The 13,990-nt window shown below is 37.8% G+C and overlaps 1 protein-coding gene across 3 annotated transcripts in view; it reads left to right on the top strand.

Moving 5' to 3' along the window:
- Nucleotides 1-13,620, top strand: part of wdr35 (WD repeat domain 35) — a 34,674-nt gene extending 21,054 nt beyond the window's left edge. For all 3 annotated transcript variants that reach the window (XM_088354370.1, XM_088354371.1, XM_088354372.1), the window contains 11 exons: nt 354-434; nt 592-728; nt 1,770-1,973; nt 2,057-2,203; nt 5,011-5,143; nt 5,240-5,350; nt 6,801-6,965; nt 10,216-10,356; nt 10,449-10,605; nt 12,571-12,811; nt 12,879-13,620. In XM_088354370.1, coding sequence (XP_088210496.1) covers nt 354-434; nt 592-728; nt 1,770-1,973; nt 2,057-2,203; nt 5,011-5,143; nt 5,240-5,350; nt 6,801-6,965; nt 10,216-10,356; nt 10,449-10,605; nt 12,571-12,811; nt 12,879-13,032 — 1,671 coding nt within the window. In that variant the 3' untranslated portion in view covers nt 13,033-13,620. The remainder of the gene's footprint in view (nt 1-353; nt 435-591; nt 729-1,769; nt 1,974-2,056; nt 2,204-5,010; nt 5,144-5,239; nt 5,351-6,800; nt 6,966-10,215; nt 10,357-10,448; nt 10,606-12,570; nt 12,812-12,878) is intronic.
- The last annotated feature ends 370 nt before the right edge of the window (nt 13,621-13,990 follow it).

The following is a 13,990-nucleotide window of genomic DNA, read 5'->3' as shown; positions in this document are numbered from 1 at the left end:
GGAGATTTCGCGAGTGAGTGTACTGCACTGAAGATTGTGTATTTTTTTTTTTTTTTTTTTTTTAGACAAAAAAAAATCCATGTGAAAAATTGTGTCCTACTTTTTGTTGATTCTTAAAAAACATCAACTATTTTCTATCTCCATGTTTAAAGCCTGAAATGTAGCGAAAGGTTTAAATGTTTGTGTTTTTGTTATCTATTAGTCTATCTATAGTCCATCTATAAGTCATTAGTTTTCACCATCTATTATGGCATTTATATTTTGCTACATAATAAATATCCCCTCCCTTTAAGTGGTTACTGTGTTAGTTGTAGTGTTTAGTGAAGCATAAATCTATTTTATTCTGGACACAGGAGCCCATACAAACATCAGGCTACATCTGCATCTTTGAGGACCTTGAAATCAAATCTGTCCTGCTTGATGAAATCATGAAGGTAAAAACAATTCATGCAAGGGCTGTATTAAAATTTTTGAAACAAATTTACAATTCCATAATACCTTTTCATATGGAATATTTATAAAAAAAAAATCCAAGAGGTAAGAAAGTCTGAATTGTCAGAGATGTTTTAAATCTGGAACCCTTTTATACAGGAACCGGAGAAGCCAAATAAAGATAATCTCATGAATTTTGAAATCCGTTCTCTGAGAGATAGCCGTATCCTCATGGAAAAAGTGGCAATTGCTGATGCTTCGCAGTTTATTGAGGATAATCCACACCCAAGACTCTGGTAAATGTAATTTTCTTTTATTTAGATTAAGTCTTAATCCTGAGTACACATGATTTCTGACGTATTTTCAACATGTGTTCAGAAGTACTAATATACCTATATAGAAGTCACAATTATGAAATTATTATTAAAAAAATATGTAACATGTAAAGCCACCTGTGTTTCTAGTATTTTTTTTTCAAATGAATGTATAATCTTGAATAATTTTGACAGATGCAATGTTAATGGTTAAGTAAATTGCAATTTTAGGGTCTCTTAGGAATTACTGATTTACTGGTACAAGTTTTGAGGCTGGAAAAAGTGACACAAATAAAAAATAATATGTAATGGCTCAGTGACGTGCAGTGAGGTTCGTGTCTGGAGAGGCACAGTCAGATTTACAAAATCTTTTTACCTTTTCATCATTTTATTGGCAGAGTAAGAAAAACTGTCGCATAAAATACAACTGTTTGTCGTCTTACCCTAATTCATAAATAAAGTCTATGCCCTGATCCTTTTGATTAAAAGCATCAATAGATAGGTAATCCTCCATTATGAGAAACGTCCATGCAATAAGGACAAAAATGGCTCAATTGCTTGTCTTGCTGTTAGCTTTGTGATACTATCACTTATTCTATTGTTTGGGGCTGAGGTGTGCACCAATATAACAACTTTGCTCACACTAGTCATGTCAAGACACGTTTATTTGTATAGGCCTGATCACAAGTAGTCTCAAAGGGCTACTCAGACTACCATTACATCATTCCTTGATCCTAAACCCACATGAGTACAAGGAAAAATTTAAAAACGCACATGAGGTAATCCCTCTTTCAGTATGAACAGTCTGTAACAGATGTTGCACTTTCGCCCTCTGCCATGAGGGAAGAAAATTGCGTGCCTCACTCTGTATTCGGAGACGCTGAACAATGTTTCACCTGCCTCTGCTGACTGCACGTCACTATAATGGACAAATAAATGGATATATTTTACCATACATTAGCCAAACAACAGATGGATGAATATATTATTACACACCCCTCATGTCTTTCATGGACATATCAGGCGTCTGCTCGCTGAGGCGGCCCTTCAAAAACTGGACTTGAAGACTGCTGAGCAGGCTTTTGTCCGCTGCAAAGACAACCAGGGCATCGATTTTGTTAAGCGTCTGGGGAACCTGAAAAGCGAGGCAATGAAGCAGGCAGAGGTGGCAGCTTACTTCAGCAAGTTTGAGGAAGCCGAGCGTGTGTATTTAAAAATGGACCGCAGGTACATTATCTTGGGATTGTTATTTGTGGGAATACTATGGATTTTTTTGCTCGTAGTTTCTTATGTCATCAAAATGTGCCCAGGGACCTCGCCATTAGCCTCCGGATGAAATTGGGGGACTGGTTTAGGGTCCTTCAGCTGCTTAAGACGGGTTCTGGGAACTGTGATGATGCTCTGCTGGAACAAGCCCACAATGCCATAGGAGACTACTACGCGGACAGACAGAAGTGGTATTGAAAATTTGATTTGAATTCATTTTTGTATGTACCGTAATTTCCCGACTATTGGCACCCAATGCATTCTTAAAGAAAAAAAAACATTTTTTGCATGCTATAAGCTATAATACTATAAGCTACACGTTCCTATGTTGAGACATGAGATATCTATAAAGAAATACGGTACACAGAAAGGGTTTTTAAAGTTTTAAACACACTCGGTGGAAAAGGCAACTGAGACATAGCAACAGTTGTCGTGTCCTGGTGGACGGACCTTTTTGTTTTATAAATCAACTACACCACTACAGTCCTCCTTTTAAAATACGGAATTGTTTTGTCGGTGGTGATTTGTTTTGCTTTCTTTCTTATCTGCACAGTGGAAACACTTCGGCTGTTTGTTCTGTGTGCGTTCTCCAAGCTTTCAAGAATTTGATCTAGTTTGGGCCACCTACTTTTGTTACCCTCAGTTCTTACCGCTGACATTTCCAGCATTTACCATTGATTCATCAATGTTTAGAAGCTCTGTTTTCTTTATTTATTGTCCAGCTCGATTGCTTTTAACTAATATCTGAGTCATGTGCTTTTCTTGTGCGTTTCCCATGATGAGTGTCTGTTTATGCTAATCCTATTCATGTACAGAGTGCTTTACCGTACGTTAAACATCTTCTACGGTATTTGTTGGTGGTGTTGACATGCGTCGCCCCCGACACCACCTGTCATACCTTTTCTGCTCAAATGACCCTTTTGGCCTTGCATCTCTACATAAGCAGTGTTGAAATTGTGTGACAAAATTTCAGTTTATAGTCCGTAAATACCGGTTGTTGATTACTACGTCAATTTATGCACATCTTCTACCGTAATATATTAGTAATCCGGCATCATTTTATTTTTATTTGTGTATAATGCACACCCCTAATTTAAATTTTCTTATTACTTTTCTCAGCTCAAATTGAGCATTTTAAGTGACAAACATCGAATATGTGCGGCCATAAATAAAAATAAAAAATGACACCATAGGCTATTAACACAACACCAACATAAAGTTTACATTGTAATTATTTCATGTCCCTCAAATTTCAATTCACTATTAGATACACCAATGGTTCACAAACTATTGCTGGCTGCCGCCCCCTTGGCTCCTCATTAAATTCCTAGTGTCGTGATTCTAGTCTGTATAATGTGTTTATTAAGAAATATTGATTGGTGTGATTAAAACAAAAAGCGATCATTGTCCATATAATGAGTTTGTTACAACATATTCATGCGAACGTCACCAACACTGGATGTGACCCAATACAGCTAAACGCTATAATATTCACTACCACGACTAGACAGGTAGGTTTTATATAACACTATAGTAGCAACATTGTAATGCATTTTTAGTGCACGTAGTTGTTCGCTGATTGCTGTAACCAAAACACCATTGTGAATGAGACCTTGGTTTTATTGGATTTCCCCAAGAAAACACATTTATTGAATTGAATTTAAATTCTGACAAGCTTCAAACCTATTATGTTGTATGGATTTGGGAGACTACAGACGAGTACCACATATTATTTATGTTAAAATGAAAGATCGGTCATGTTTGTTGTGTTGAAATTCTAATGTATTTACTGTAAAACTTTTACAAGCGTCATTTAAGTTGTATTTGAATGTATAATAAATATTCTTGGTATCTTTTTTTTGCATGTAAAAAAATACGCTAAATTTAAAGCCTTTACAGTAAATGAATATCTGCTCTTAGTATCGGTTATTGGCCTCCCTTTAATACTAATAATCAGTATCTGCCCTGAAAAACCCATATCAGTCGATCCGTATACCAAAATATTGCAATATCCGTATACCAAAATCTTGCAATAATGCTACTTGATTACGTCCAAGTACTTTTGAATGACTCCTATACAAAAATATGCTAATGAAATACAAATTACACATAATAGAAACAAAGTTACTAACCTTTAAGATAAATGAAAAATAGAACTTTGAAAAAGAATTTGAGGAAACCAAGGCCAGGTGGTTGCTTGTAGTCCTACAAAACGTGCTCAGATTTTAATCACGCAGTATAGTTTATTAGGCAAAAATACAGCATTCCTTCACATGACAGACCAGATGAGCTCCGTATTAGTTCACATTATGAGAACATTAATACAGTATAGATTTGAACAACAATTAACTGCAAAAATTAAAAAGAAGAGAAGCAAATTGACTAAATGTCTCTGAAGATTTCACTAGCGCACCAATACGTAGAAACATAACTAGCCTCACAAAACTAAATCAACAAAATGAGTGCTACATTGACGTAGAAATATAATACAAAGAAAAGAAAATTGCTTTTACCTGCAACGGCGTGTGACAAAATGCAATCAGGGCACATACGGATGGAACTATTATCCGCACGCCCATCGTGGTTAAGCTTCATCTGTTCCTGTCTCTCTAGTGTCAATGATTGAAACGATGGTGACCACAATTTGCCTATTGGCGCATAATGTATATCTAGATATACTTTTAAATAAAATTTTATTCCTGCAATTAATCTTTATTTGAGCTAAATATACCTGTAATTTGATTACTTATTTTTTTGTAGCTCTAACGGAATAGAATTACATTTTATGTATCTTAATTACTTAATGGTGTGACAGGTTTTTTTTTGTTACCCCACACACCTCCTATTACACGGATAAATACGGTAGTTGATTACAGTGTTAATACAATGCATATCTCTCACTGTGATAACTTGACGCTGCTTCATGTTTTAACACTGATGTGAGCGTTCATCAAATTGATGAGTTAAAGTAATAATCTTTGCTTCTCGTGTTTGTAAGGGCCAATGCAGTGCAATACTACCTCCAAGGCCGCCACCAGGAGAAGTTAGCAGAATGCTACTACATGTTAGAAGACTATGATAATCTTGAGAAGTTAACTAATACACTACCAGAAAACCACAAACTTCTGCCGGTGAGACAGATTTCCCACATGGAGCAAATTCCACTATGCGCCGCTTCTTAAGATCTGGAGCAAAGGAGACAGACGTTTCCCACCTCTCTCCTCTAGGAAATCGGCCAGATGTTTACCACCGTGGGCATGTGCGAACAGGCCGTGACCGCCTACCTCAAATGCAACCAGGCCAAGGCTGCCGTTGACACGTGTGTCCATCTGAACCAGGTGAGAGACGCTCACTGTGTGCCCTGGCTGTCCTCCCACATACGTCCACTCCATGAGTGATCGCTAGCTTGACAGTGTGAATGCACCTCTGGCACTTTGCTGTTACTGTCTGTTCTGCACGGATGTCTACTGTAAATGCTAAGGTTTAAAAAATGGATGAAAATATATATTTATTTATATTATTATTTTTACATTTATTTATTTAATTTCATATTTTTTTAGTACTAAGTATACATTTTATTTGTTTATTTAATTTGTAGTTGTACTTAATTATTTACTGTCTTTTCACGACCATAAGGTGCACTGTGTTAAATAATGCTCTGTAGTTGGTTCTATTTCTGTATTTAACACATACATACGGTGCGTCTGATTATTGGGCAATCCTTATCAAACAAAACCTTTGAACAGAACAGCTGCACTAATTCTCTCTCAAACGGTTAAATTTCCGTGCCATGCGGCTTCTCTGTAACGATGCCAGCTTTTGCGACGGCTTGAGAAACAGTCCTAGTAGGCACGTTAACGTTTTAGTTTTTTAGCTCGTTGCTCGTTTTTCAGCTTCCTCTGCCTGCGAACCGTCGATTCATTAATCTTTAATTCTCTTGCGGCTGTTCGGTTTTCATGTTCATCCGCGTATCTGATGGCCGTCGGCTTCAATTGTGCTTCTTATGAGTATCTCTTTGCTATTTCCAGGGTTGTAAAACTATATGTTCTGCATATGCACATGCCCGTTCATTTTTATACCGGTACATGCCCACACTTCACCTCACTTTAACCTTTAGCCGTCTCATGGTATCCTCAATTACGCCTGCCTTACAACACACCCCGGGCTCATTACACAAAAAGGCGCACTGCACAATTTAAAGAAAATTTAAGACTTTAATGTGCGCCCTGTGGTCGTGAAAATTCGGCAATGGATGAAGTTAATTCTTAATTATATCTCTCTCTGGGTCTTGTCAGGCCCTAGTGTATTGCTTATTTGGTTTAATAATGTCCAATACCATTTCAAACATTTATATGAGAAAATATGTCTGTTTGTCCCACGTTTAACACATTGTATTGTTGCTAACGAGTAAGAAGGAAGGGGGTGGAAAAAAACCCTGCTAAAGGTATAGTGCGATTTAAACCATACGATCATTCTATAGTCTGAATAGACCAAACAACTGACCGTTTTGATGATATAATACGTGATAACGAGTTAAATTAATTGGGAGAAAAAGGTGTCAAGGAATCGACAGTTATTTAGGGAACAGGTCTCCTTTAAACCTTTGGCTTCAATCCACCGTATCTTATTTCTTTTTGTGTGATTTGTTCATTTTGTGATGTTTTTTGTTGCAACGTGCTTGAAAAGAAAAAAATACATGTGGAAAAAGAATACAAACACAAATTTAATCTTCTTTTGATGACACTTTATTGCGTATGATCCTTATTGGCTATTTTGTTTCTTCTACAGTGGAACAAAGCAGTGGAACTTGCCCGAAAGCACAACATGAAGGAGATCAAACCTCTTCTGTCCAAATATGCTTCACATCTTCTAGAGAAGAACAAAATATTGGAAGCGGTGGAATTGTATCAGAAGGCTCACCATTTTCTGGATGCAGCTAAACTCATGTTTAAGGTATGACCTCTTTGCTGTAAAAAGTATCTTCTGGCATGTTTCTGATGTTTTTTTCCCGCACGTTTGCCACATTTTTCGAGACAATTGTTTGTAATCTTATTCGCACTTATTAGCAATACTTTAAATAATACTTATTTGGGAGTTTTTAAAAGACAATGTTTATTGTTTAGCACATTGTAGTGGTTAAAAAACTAATTAAGGAAAAGCAATATTGATTTAAAAAATAAGCAAAAATACATGAACTATGGTATAAACATGCATGTTTTAAAATACTTGCAGGTCCGGAATTTTTCATTTGTTTAACATAACATGAGCTTCACTTTGAGGAAGCTTACAGAATTTTCTGCCATTTTGCTGCTACAGGTATCCCAATAAATCAAAAACTTTGTTAAAGGCTGGGCAGAAAATAGCTTAAAAGTAGTGCGGTTTGGTCGCTAAGAGTCTCCAAAGTAGGTTTTCTTTTTTTGTACTTTTTAGCAGTCCTTTTCAGTTGCACATCACAATACAGCGAGATCCAGTGGTCAAAAAATTAACACTGTCCATTTAACTCATTCCCAGTCAGTCCTGTTCAAATAGATTTTTGACATCTATAGTTGTCAATGGCAGCTGAAGGAGTTAAGTAAAAGAACACACATGATTTTTAAATGACCAAAATCATATATTTGAGTATGTCACTAAAAGAAGCAAGTCTCTCAGTCATTTCCACCAACAGTTACGATTTTTTTTTTAAATTAATCCAAATGCTCCTTCTAGTTAGAAGAATAGAATAGAATAGAATAGAATATACCTTTATTGTCATTGTTACAAAATGGGTTAACATATTGTGACAACGAAATTGGGCATGACACTCCAGTTTTACACATTCACAGCGAGGTATGAGTAAGATAAAGAAACAGAGAAGATAAGGTTATAAAACAAGGGGGATAAGTCTATAGTTATAATTTACATGGTATTTACACAAGAAATGTCGGCATGTGGGATGTTACATACAGTTGTTTTCGTGATACCCTTGGTATCGTAAGGGTTGTGCAATATTGCATTTGGTGCAAAAGTCATCATAGTGCAAAAAAAATAGTCAGCATATGCATTGGTGCAAACATAGTCATCATAGTGCAGAAAAAAGAAATGGTCAGACATTGTGCAAGGTGAGCAGTAAACATAGTGCAGTCGACATGTGCAAAAAACATAGACATGAGTACCATTATATTCGTATGAGGTAGTGTTGGCAAGAGTTCTCAGTTTTTTTGTGCGGTGTCTGTTTTGAGCAGTGAACAAACATAGTGCAGTCAGCATGTACGTGAGTACCATTTTACATTCGTGTGAGGTAGTTTTTTGCAAGAGTTTTCAGTTTTTTGTGCGGTGTCTGTTTAGGGTGGTAATGGCTGTGGGGAATCAACTGTCTCTGAGTCTATTTGTTTTTGCTTTGTTTGACCTGTAGCAATTGCCGGAAGGCAGCAGGTTGAAGAGGTGGTGGCCGGGGTGAGAAAAGTCCTTGATGATGTTTTCTGCTCTGCTGAGGTAGCGAGAGCAGGCAATGTCCTCCAGACTGGGCAAAGAGCAACCGACGATTTTCTGGGCTGTTTTGATGACCCTCTGGAGCTTTTTCCTGTCTGCTGCTGTGCACCCAGCATACCACACCGTAATGCAGCATGTTAGAATGCTCTCCACTGTGGCTTTGTACAAGGACACCTGCAGCTGCTGTTTTAGATTATTTTTCCTGAGCACTCTCAGGAAGTGCAGTCGCTGCTGGGCCTTCCTTACCACCGCTCTGGTGTTTGCAGACCAGGAGAGGTCGTCGGAGATGTGCACACCCAGAGTGGACTCTCTCTACACAGTCTCCTTTTATGATGAGTGGTTCTGGATTCCTGCCATTCCTTCTGAAATCCAGAATCAGTTCTTTTGTTTTTGTGGTGTTCAGTTTGAGGTGGTTTTCCGAACACCACGTTGAAAGTGACTCCACCTCATCCCTGTATGCCGCCTCGTCCCCTTCAGAGATGAGGCCGATCAAGGTGGTATCGTCAGCGAACTTAATTATAGTGTTTGTGGGGTGGGTCGGTGAGCAGTCGGAGCTGTAGAGGGTGAAAAGCAGGGGGCTCAGTGCACAACCTTGGGGGGAGCCAGTGTTCAGTGTTAGGGTGGGAGAGACGTGGTTACCGAGTTTCACGGACTGTGGGCGGTTGGAGAGGAAGTCTATTATCCAGTGGCAGATGGAGGGAGAGAGTCCTAGGTGTGCAAGTTTCTCCACCAGGATCTCCGGGATAATGGTGTTGAAGGCTGAGCTGAAGTCCAGAAAGAGCATTCTGACGTAGCTCCCCCGGTGGTCCAGGTGTTTCAGCACGGTGTGAAGTGCTGTGTTTATGGCGTCGTCAGTGGAACGGTTTGCCCTGTAGGCAAACTGGTGGGGTCCAGTGTGAGTGGCGAGGAGTTTTTGATGTGCTGGGACACTAACCTCTCGAGGTACTTCATTACCACAGGCGTAAGAGCGACAGGCCTGTAGTCGTTGAGGCTTTCCACTGCTGACTTTTTGGGGATGGGAATGATGGTGGAGGTTTTGAGGCGAGGTGGGACGGTCGCCTGTGACAGGGACCGGTTGAAGATGGTGGTGAAGACCCCAGCCAGCGGATCGGAACAGTCCCTGAGTACCCTCCCTGGTACTCCATCCGGGCCAGTTGCCTTCCTGGGGTTTATGGTTTTCAGCGCACGCCTAATTTCGTGCTCCTGAAATGTGAGTGAGTTGCTGCTGGTGGTTGCTGGAGGGCAAATTATAGTTAGTATAGCAGGGTGAGTTGGTTCAGGTGCAAAACCTGCATTCTTTTAACTGTTGAAATAAAGCAGTTAACACATTCAATGCCAAACATAAAATATTTTTCCCCATTGTTCTCAAATAAATGTGTTGTGTTTAGAAAAGATCCCTGGTCATCCACAATTATAATATGTAGGGTGGGTTACTAATGTGGGCTAAATGATAAAGCTTAATACTGAAGAACAAAGCTACAAATTTGGATTTGACACTCTTTTGCTGATCCGGCTCGCTTCAGAACAAAGTCTTGATCTGGGCCCAGAGCCAAACTAAATTTGACATCCCCGCGCTTATACTATAAAATGGTGAAAATCCGACCTCCTGAATTAAGATTGTGGTACAAAAAACAATCCGGATTTGAAGTACAATGTACACTCAAATCCAAAAAGTTGTCTGTAGGGTTTTTCCTCCTCTGTTTCGCAATCTTGCAGTCATGCTCTTTCTTCGCAGATTGCTGATGAGGAAGCCACGAAAAGGACTCGCCCGCTGCGGGTGAAGAAACTGTATGTATTGGCGGCTCGGCTGGTAGAAAATTATCACACGCAGAAGAAGATGTTGCAACAGATTAAAGTGAAAGGAAAGAAAGCAGAGGTATACCCAGTCATTCAATGGTGTTTATTTCTTTTTATGTTTTAAAAAAACGTGCAAAAACAGTCATGCCTTTGCATGTCACTTATTATTAGGCAACATTTGCACTTGCTGGACTCTTGGAGGAAGACACAACCTCTCTGGACAATCGCATTCTAGACAACGCCTGGCGAGGAGCGGAAGCGTATCACTTCTTCCTGCTTGCTCAAAGGCAGCTTTATGAGGGTTACTCGGAGAACGCCATGCACACAGGTGAGCAACACGTAATTGCATGTCAAAACTGCATTATTAGGGATTCCCATTGGTATGGATTTAAAAATAAAATTAAATTTGGAGTGTTTTTTAATTAAGTATTAATGATAGTGTGGTCTATTATTAATCATATATTATATAACATGTTAAATATACAGGGTTTTCCAAAAGTCCTGGGCACATTTTGACACTGAATATCTCTGAAACTATTAAGTCAAGTCATGTTTATTTGTATAGCCCTTAATCACAAAGAGTCTCAAAGGGCTGCACAGACCACAGATTATTGCAAACAACACTATTATTACACCATCCCCTGATCTAAAACCTACATGAGGGCAAGGAAACACTCAAAAATCTCAACATGAGGAAAATGAAGAAACCTTAAGAAAGGACCGCACACGAGGTAATCCCCCTTCTTGGATAAACAAGCTGCAAAGGATGTTGCATTAATAAATAATACACAGATATTACAGATATATTAAACAACTTTTAAATTCAGAATGCTTGTAATCTCAAGTTTTACATGGAACGTTCAAACATGGTCAATGTGAGCACCGTTGGTAAAATTACACTAGTGTTACACGTTACTTTAACAAAAATAATTAGTTATAGTTACTCACTACTTCTTCCAAAAAGTTAGTAATTAAATTACTCTATAATAAAGGTAACTTGTTACCAGGGAAAGTAACTATTTCCGTTATTGTACGTAAAAGAATTTGACATTTTCTGAGCAGTATTTGTATCGGTTGAATAGAAAAGAACAGACAGGTAGTTGTGCTATAGAAACTTTAATATTAATATTATTTGTTGCACCTCACCAGCAACGTATTTATCCTACACTCTAAATGCAACAAAAATAAACAATAAGCAATATATTAAAATAACAACCGGCATGTATATAAACACGCACAAAAATATACGTAAACATGCACAAAAATGTTCTTAGACATTCAAGTAAACTTACAGAAAAATGTATGTAAACATGCACAAAATTGTACGTAAACACACAAAAAGCATCTAAACATCTAAACACATAAAATGTACTTGAACACACACAACACGCACAAAAATGTATGTAAACACAGAAAATAAATATAAAAAAACCTACGTCAACACGCACGAAAACAACGATTATTCCGTCACTGAAAAATTAATACCGTTACGTAACAGTTATTCCAACACTACACGACACAAAACAAGCATAAATTCAAATCTTTGCCTAAAACGTGCCAGCTTTGCATTGTCAATGGTTGCAACAGCTTCTGTTATTCATGCCTTCAGCTCATCCATGATTTCAGTTATTTTTCTAGAAAAAAAATTAAATAAAAGTAAACTAAAACTTAAAAAAATGGGTTAAAGATTCATTAAACTCCAAAATAACAGCTAAATGATTAACCGCAATAAATAAAACTCTATTACTTCCTGAGCCACATTGACCACAAACGATAATAACAACTTTATACCGTCAGTTTAGACAACATGATTGTTAAGCTTAAAAAAAGTCATAAAACTAGAAAATCATTTTGAAACATTTTCAATGGACCAATGTTTTATGAAAAATATGAGTGCCTTGTTTTTTTAAAAAAAAAAAGCTGAAAAACATTGTAATAACTGTCATTCATTGTTTTGACTCTTATGCACTGTTTACATCATTGTCACTATTGGTCAATCATGTTGCTGTTCTTTGATTCCTGAACCCTTTTGGGCAGATCAGCTTTTGTGACCTATGAGATTTAATAACAAGCCCTTTTAGAACTGGTAATTTCTCATCTGAGGTTTTGGCTTGCCCCTTTTCTCCTTCCAAGTTAAAATTTCCATTGATGTCTTTACTCCTTATTTCGAGTGTCTACTAACCTATAAACGTATCACACTGGCTCAACCTAATCCCGCCCTTTACTTTGGATGAACTTCTAAAATGTAAGAAAAAAAGAACTAAATGAATATTTTTTTGCACCACTCTTGAAGCTCTTCATCTGCGTGAATACGAGGATATCATCCCGGCGGTGGAGATCTACTCCCTCCTGGCCGTGTGCTCGTCGGCCTGCCGGGCCTTCGGCAAGTGCTCGCAGGCCTTCATCAAGCTGGAAGCCCTGGAGAGCGTCGATCCAGAGCAGCGGCAGCTCTACGAGGATTTGGCCTTGGAGATCTTCACCAAACACGTCCCAAAGGACAGCCCCACTTTGGAGATGGAGGCTGCATCAGAAGGGTGAGGACTTCCGACTTGTGATATTCAAGCTTCAGCATCATACCTTTTTCTTTCAATGCTTTTGTAGGAAGACTGAAAAGTTGCCCACCTGCATTGTGAGTGGTCTTCCCATCGATGAGGCCTACAAGTTGTGGATATGCAGCGTGTGCAAGCACTGTGCTGAGAACAATGAGATCAGCAAATACAGCCACTGCCCTCTTTGCCACAGTAAAAAAAGCTGAAGTTTATATCAAAACTTTGGAAATGGCTAGTTATATTTGTATTTTGTATCTTATAGATAAATTTTATTTTTCTATTGCATGCATTACACCACACAGAACAGGAATTCAGTCTCTACAGTACAAGCAGTGTAAAAGGGAAATTATTATTTGTTTGCATGTATATTTATTCTATCTTATTATTGTATGCTAGAATTAAGGTTTTCAGAATTGTAGCACTGTTAGTTTTTAAAACAATGTTGTTGTTTTTGTCTTTTGTTCTGCTTTCGCGACAATCTGCTGAACTTGTCTAACAGTAGACATAAGTTTATACAAAGTCTAATTAGTAAACAAAAAACGCATTTTCCCCCAAGTCTGTTGCTTTCAAAGTGTACAAAGAAACTGTTCAGAGTACAAGACAGGAAGTTATATCAATTGCAGTGGATAATGGTGCTAATGTATTGTAAAATGTATGCAGTACACAAAAGTCGTAGACATTTTAATGTTACCTTAATTCAACTGTAAAGACTCAAAATGTAAATCTTTGGTAGGTATGTTTTTTAGATACAAATAAATCATATATTACACTTGGAGAACACAAACAATTGGAAATTGAATACATTTGTTTTGTCCTGTGTTTTTTTAGGTGTTGGTGTATTATTTAATCATTAAGCGGCACCGAAAATGGATAGATGGATGCATGTCGCTGTATTGTATCATCTTACAGCCTAAATTGGTGCTGGAAAGCACAAGAAAGAATACCAACTAAGGAGACATAGTGACCAAACTGCATTTTTTCGTATATTTTGGCCCAGTCTTTCTCAATGTGTTTTGTGGGTGCCCTTAGCAGCAAGGTAGCAGACAATCAAGTCAGCTCCCTCTAGGTGAGTCTAATGTTATGTAAAATAAATAAAATCTAATGACCTATGATTATTTTAAAAATGCACGTTTTTGCTTATTTAAATCAATTTATTTTTAATGA

Source organism: Urocampus carinirostris, chromosome 15 (assembly GCF_059441175.1).
Source record: "Urocampus carinirostris isolate Australia breed hairy pipefish chromosome 15, RoL_Ucar_1.0, whole genome shotgun sequence".
NCBI lineage: Eukaryota > Metazoa > Chordata > Actinopteri > Syngnathiformes > Syngnathidae > Urocampus > Urocampus carinirostris.
This window is presented reverse-complemented; position numbering and strand designations above follow the sequence as displayed.